Here is a 6,083-nt window from a genome sequence, read left to right as displayed (position 1 = left end):
TTCGAGTAGTTTTGACACAGAAAACGAAATTATCCCCCTAGATCCGCCCTTGAGTAGAGCATCCAAAGCTACAATTCTATGTACATTTAACGGTATTAAAATGAGCTGTAGTTTCCAAAGCCCCTGTACTCATCAAAAACAAAACTCACCCTGTATACTTTTACAAGGTAATTAATTCTTAAGGATTCTGTATCGATCTTACGATATTCATAAAGTACAACATAATTGTACATTGTTAATTTTCAGACTAGTTCAGCATCTTCGGACAGTATTTGTTTCCGATCTTATCAGTTGTTAAACAAAATTTTAAATTGTTTGACGGAATATGAGATGACTGATGATTTGTTTGCCTACATGCAAAGTGTTTTAATTGATCGTTTGTTGGTAAGTGTTTTAATTTACTAATATAAGATTCCAGGAAGTAGTATACCGGGTCTTTTTAATTTGTTTTAAATCCGTTCGATATTTTACAGGGCGGTTTCTCAGGTATTTTTTAGCACATGTCCATACGTACTACAATGCCTTACTTATCGAGCTACAGGGTGTGAAGATATTTTTGTGTTTTTTGCAACTTGAAAACTCAAATAGGTTTTGTAACATGGATAACTTATATTTGATCTTGGTTTTGCTCTCACATGTGGAGGGCACTACCTACCTACCTGTATTTACTCTTGAATGGTCAAAGCTTTTTCATGAATGCTTGTATCAAATATTTTAGCCAGAAAATATCAGCAATTTTTTCGTCAATCAGGTATTCATATCAAAATTAATCGACGCATGTGTTTTTCAAAAAGTGAATCTATTTTGTAAACTACCCTTTCCTTCCACCTTACCTTTTTTAATTAAAAATAACCAACAATTCATTGACTCGCACACTCGTTGGAAAACACCAGAGTATTTTGAATCGTTCTTCCAGAGTCTATTATTCGATTTCTTTGCTTTTGTTCATTTTGAATATGTGTTTGTGAAACTAAGGTTTTGAGATGTTCCCAAGGAAAGAATCTAAAGCTCTCCGATCCAACGATTATTGAAAGTTTGAGACAAAAGTTCTCGCGCCAGTTTGCTAAAATGTGCCATGCACAGTCAACTTTTCATTTTCCAGTCTAAGCGGATTCTGTATCAATAAGATAGGCAAATCTTCTTCAAAAAAATGACTACATCTCTAGCTGTTTAATATTTGAAAACAAAATTATGGGCCTATCAAATAATCTCCAATTAATCCTACCCACCCGATAATTTACCCAGGCCTAAGTTACATACATACAGTTCTAATTTCTTAAGAAGCGACTTAGGCGGTCTATCTTTACAGGCACTTCTTTAAACATGGGATAATTTTTTCCATTTTATTAATGTTGATAAATAAAGTAAGAGTTAAAAACAATGTAATTATTTTATTTATAAACACAGAACACAAATACATACTTTTTCTCAGTTCTGAAAAGTTTACATTTTGGCAATTCGATCAGTTAGTTCGACCATTCTCCAGTTAATGATAATAAAAACGTTTTAGGAGCGATGTAACTGCTGGACTGGATAAATGTTATAGAAATTGTTACAGTTTGGTAGAATAATATTAGTAATGCTAACTAATTATATACTTATTATATAACATGTTTTAGGATGATAATAGTGCGATACGGTTACAAACAATAGATGCCATTTGTCGGTTTCAAGATCCAACAAATCCTACGGATCCCGTTATTGAACGATTTATGATGCTTTTGCATGATAGCGTGGCTCTGGTAAAAACATTAATTTGCTTTTAAACGCATGCAACTAGAATAATGGTAATTTTATAAAAAATTTTACATTTTAGGTCCGACAGCGTTGCGTGGAAAACATCGTTGTACGGCCCGATTCCATAAAGGGTATTGTAGAAAGAATAAACGACGTAAATGTGAATGTAAGATTAGCAGCGTTCAAAAGATTGTCGAAATGCGTGAAATCTATTAAGGTTGGATTTATTTTTGGTCTACATGTTAACTCGTTTGAACAACAGTCTTGTTTATTTCAGATTTCCGATCGAAGAGAAATTTTGTTTGCCGCAGTTTACGGCAAAGATTCCAAAGTTAGTAAATGCATTTATGCAGAGTTGCTGCCGGCATGGTGGGAAACGTACGACTGCGACATACTTAAGTTGATGTTGTCTATTAGACTGGATGGAGATGAAACTGATATGAAAGAAACCAGCAAATTATTCGATATAATGTTGAATAATTTTTTTTTCAAGTATGTATTGGACATTTTCGGAATCTTCGTTCAGATCAGATCAACATTTTTAAATTATACTTAAAAAATTAAGTGTTACAATGTGACATCGCCTTATACAGGGTGTACGGAAATGAATGGAACAAGTTCCTATAACACGAAAACTCAATAATAACTGACGACGGGGCGTTCAGGTTAGATTTTTAAAATTGCTTGGAACAACTTTTTTGTTGGTTAAATGATTGTTTTAAATTTTTGGATGGTTTTGGTGGCTCAAATGGTTCTTGAGAAACCTCGAAAAAAGCAGCGTCATGTTTAAGTGGATTTTGCAACTCGAAAAAAAATTACGCAAATCTAAAACTTCTTGAATTCAAGCATTTTTTGAGAAACCTGCCAACAATTCCCCATCCATGGTTCACTTTCTAAAAAGCCCATTTATGTCTGTCTAAAATGATGTACAAATGAGCGCTTGCTCATTTTGTCTCCGAGATATGAGCAAAAACGGGACGGAAAACCCCAGGCAACAAAAAGCGGAAAACAAAAAAAGTTTAGGTTATTAAGTAGATGACAAAGGTGAATTCAACCCTTTAGAATTAAGGTGTTAAATTAGCAATTGTTGAAGAATACTACAAAAGATCATGGGTAATTAATTGGTAATGGGTAAAAAGTGTACCAATTTTTAATCAATGGAACAACCAACAAAAAAGTTATTTCTAAAAAATATTTTTTTAAATAGAACTTTAACGCTTATTATTGACATTTTGAAAAATTGTTATGGAAACTTGTCACACTTACTGCAGATTGGCCTCGTTTAGTGTTGGTTACCCGTTTCCAGACACCCTGTATAATGCAGAGAAACCCAAATTTATTTAATTTATTTCCGTTTCTCCTTTCAGGGGCAGACCTCAGAACAAGCTTGTGGCAGTTTTACCATTAACAAATGAAAAATTAATCCCATATGAACAGTTAAACGTAGAAATTCTATCATACTGGCGGGCGTTAGTTTCACTATTTACTAAAAATAATGAATTTGAACTTTACGTTGAAAATGTTATTCCAGATGTGGCAATATTTTGTGAGTATATAAAAGAGTAAGTATCGTTAAAAACCCACTTTTAATAATAATTATAATTATTAATTAAAAAAAAAATATTAAAAAGTAAAGATTTCATATACAAATTTTAATGCAAAATAAAACAAACAAGAAAATAATAGAAAAACGAATTTACTTGAAATTTGGCACTGTTTTTCCGATACAAGCTGATATATATCAGCCGGAATTGCAGCTTTCTAATCGTGCATCTCACAGTCTTGATCGGTGGCCTTTTTTAATTAATTTGATGGTTGAAAATAATTGTTCCCAAACAGACGTACATCTGAACAGAGACATTATTTGCTTTGCATTTTTTGTCAAAAGGGGAAATTTTTCAGGGTTCACATAGGACTTATACAAATTTTTGATGTTTACTGAGAAAAATACATGTCGTCATAATGATATATACACAAATTAATTAGGTAATGTTATTGTAGAAAAGTGAGCTAAATCAGGTTGTTGGAAGTGAACTGCATATGATCTGCACGTTGTGGACAAGCAGTTGTTTGTTTTATTTTTCCTTTTCTGCAGCGCTTTTGCTGCTCTTTAAAACTATTACGCAAATACAGTTTTTGTAATAGCACACTTTGCGCTCAATTCTTATATAATCTATTTAATATATTTTTTAGTTATTTATCTAGTCAAACTGATGAGACCTATCTGATACAGCAATACATTATGCAGGAATTATTTCTCATTATCAGAACGTACGATCTTTCCGATAGCTACAGCGCTAAAAGTGTTCATATGTTGATTGAACACTTTTTAAAAAATGCCATTCTGGTAGATGATACTATTGAAGTAATCACAGGTATTCTTTATTTTGAAACATCTTACGAAAATCTAATATAAAATACAAATATTCGATAAATATATGATTTAGTTACTGTTTTAGGCACTTTGCAGTTGATTTTCCCGGACTGCGAGGCACAGTCTCAAGTTGTAATGAAAATAATTTCGGATCTATTGTACCCTGTGGACGCTGATGGGGAATTAGAACAGCAGTTGGACAAAGATGTTCAGGTATATCAACATTTTACAGCGTTTGTCATTGACTGTACTCAAAATGTCGTTTTTAATTTCAATTGCATTTTCTATTTGTACAGCGTCTAAGCAAAACCATGATTGTCTGTTGATTTCTTCATATTGTATGTTTTTGTCAATTAGCTTGCCAAATTGAAAGTAGAGCTAAGTACGTTACGTAACGATCTAGATGAGGCCATAGCAAAAACTGATTTTCAAAAAGCTGCAGAACTTAAAGATGCAATTCAGTTAGTATCAGCTGAAGTAAAAGAATTTGAAAATGCAGTTCCTGCACCTATCCAAGCTAAGACACAGGATATTCCAACGATTTGTAAATGCCTAGATATTTCTTGGGCCTTGCTTCGTTCTTATAAGGTAAGAGTTACAGCGTATAAGTTAAGTTATTTATACAGTTGCGTATAAGTTATATAGTTACGTGTAAGTTGTACAGCACACCGTAACCGATCAATGTTTCCTATTATGAAATGAAATTGTTTCTGAAAACTGGTATATGCCACTGGTTCACTGGACCTAACAGTTCTGAGCACTCTTTTGCACGGTTCTATTAAAAAATGCTTACCTACTGAAAAGTGATGTTGATGGTTTAAAAGCAAGAAATCCGATATTTTGTTAACGTTTGAAACACTGTTATTTTAGCGGTTACGTTAAATACCGACCATCCCTACTTCGCCGTTGCCGGTTAATGTGAACACCACCATTTACTTATCTATTAAGAATGTTTTGTCTTGTCTTGTCTGTAGTATTTACGTATTTGTTTCTTTTTTAGAAAAGCAACCTGACAACAACGTTGAAACATATGCAAACCGAGTTTGTAACGAATCTTTTAATTCATGAACATGAAGCAGTTCGATTTAAAGCTTTGAGATCGTATGCGGTATGCTGCGTACATGACAAAACGACCGCCTGCACAGGAATACACGTTTTTGCGTTGCCGGTAATTATCATATTTTGCCACTTAATCAAGATACAAGATGTAATTCAATTACGATTGTATTGTGTTCAGATATTTGCATATCAAGGTGGTCAAGAATGTGAATCCCGTACACTCATCACGTGTATATCAGCGATATCAGATCTTTTAAGACTGTATGGTTCGGACTTGTTGCCCAGCCCAGACCGCGATCAATTATCTGACAGTGTGAATGAAGAGCACGTAACAATTTTCACTGGGGGAACATCACTATCCGCACTAGTACAAGGACTTGTAGATTTAATGGAAAATGAGGTGAGTGCGTACAGGGTGATTTACCACGGCCATGGAGTAGAAGAATTGTGCTACAACTGTAGCSCCCCCTAGAAACYACAARCCCACCAATAGGAAATTTGGATTTGCCGATCTAACTGGTTAAAAATCTATTCGGAAAAAACGAAATTTTTATTTACACTTTGACACTCTGTATCTSGGAATCTAACTTTCGGATGAGACAAACTTGCCCGAAACGCAATATGTCAGTTTATTTTTGGATATTAGTTGAGGACCACCCTGTATATTATAACTTACACTATTTTAGTTTTATTAATCTATCAGACTGTGAAGGCCCTCACGGCCGGTCAAATCACATTTAGAAATGTTTGTCGGGCTTTAAAGCCGTGGTCCATCGGAATTTCTTCCTGACGTTTCGTCTACACCTGTGGTGGACATTATCAAAGGCGATGAGGCAGTGGGCGAAGTGATCTCCCGTGCTTACCGACTAAGACTGGTTCAATATGAGCAATAACGGGCCGGAAAACATGAAAT

At 34.2% G+C, this 6,083-nt stretch overlaps 1 protein-coding gene across 2 annotated transcripts in view; it reads left to right on the top strand.

The window, feature by feature from the left end:
- The window catches only part of LOC109536166 (condensin complex subunit 3), a 15,457-nt gene that overhangs the window by 3,881 nt on the left and 5,493 nt on the right, over positions 1-6,083 (top strand). For both annotated transcript variants that reach the window (XR_007282122.1, XM_019902259.2), the window contains exons 4-13: positions 247-384; positions 1,620-1,742; positions 1,817-1,954; positions 2,015-2,229; positions 3,105-3,299; positions 3,931-4,112; positions 4,197-4,324; positions 4,469-4,699; positions 5,112-5,279; positions 5,349-5,570. Coding sequence is in view for 1 of the 2 variants with exons in the window: in XM_019902259.2 (XP_019757818.2) it covers positions 247-384; positions 1,620-1,742; positions 1,817-1,954; positions 2,015-2,229; positions 3,105-3,299; positions 3,931-4,112; positions 4,197-4,324; positions 4,469-4,699; positions 5,112-5,279; positions 5,349-5,570 (1,740 nt within the window). In the remaining variant the exon portion in view is untranslated. The remainder of the gene's footprint in view (positions 1-246; positions 385-1,619; positions 1,743-1,816; positions 1,955-2,014; positions 2,230-3,104; positions 3,300-3,930; positions 4,113-4,196; positions 4,325-4,468; positions 4,700-5,111; positions 5,280-5,348; positions 5,571-6,083) is intronic.

This window comes from Dendroctonus ponderosae, unplaced genomic scaffold (assembly GCF_020466585.1).
Source record: "Dendroctonus ponderosae isolate FM_Combo_2020 unplaced genomic scaffold, Dpon_F_20191213v2 Dpon_F_20191213_8, whole genome shotgun sequence".
Lineage (NCBI taxonomy): Eukaryota > Metazoa > Arthropoda > Insecta > Coleoptera > Curculionidae > Dendroctonus > Dendroctonus ponderosae.
This window is presented reverse-complemented; position numbering and strand designations above follow the sequence as displayed.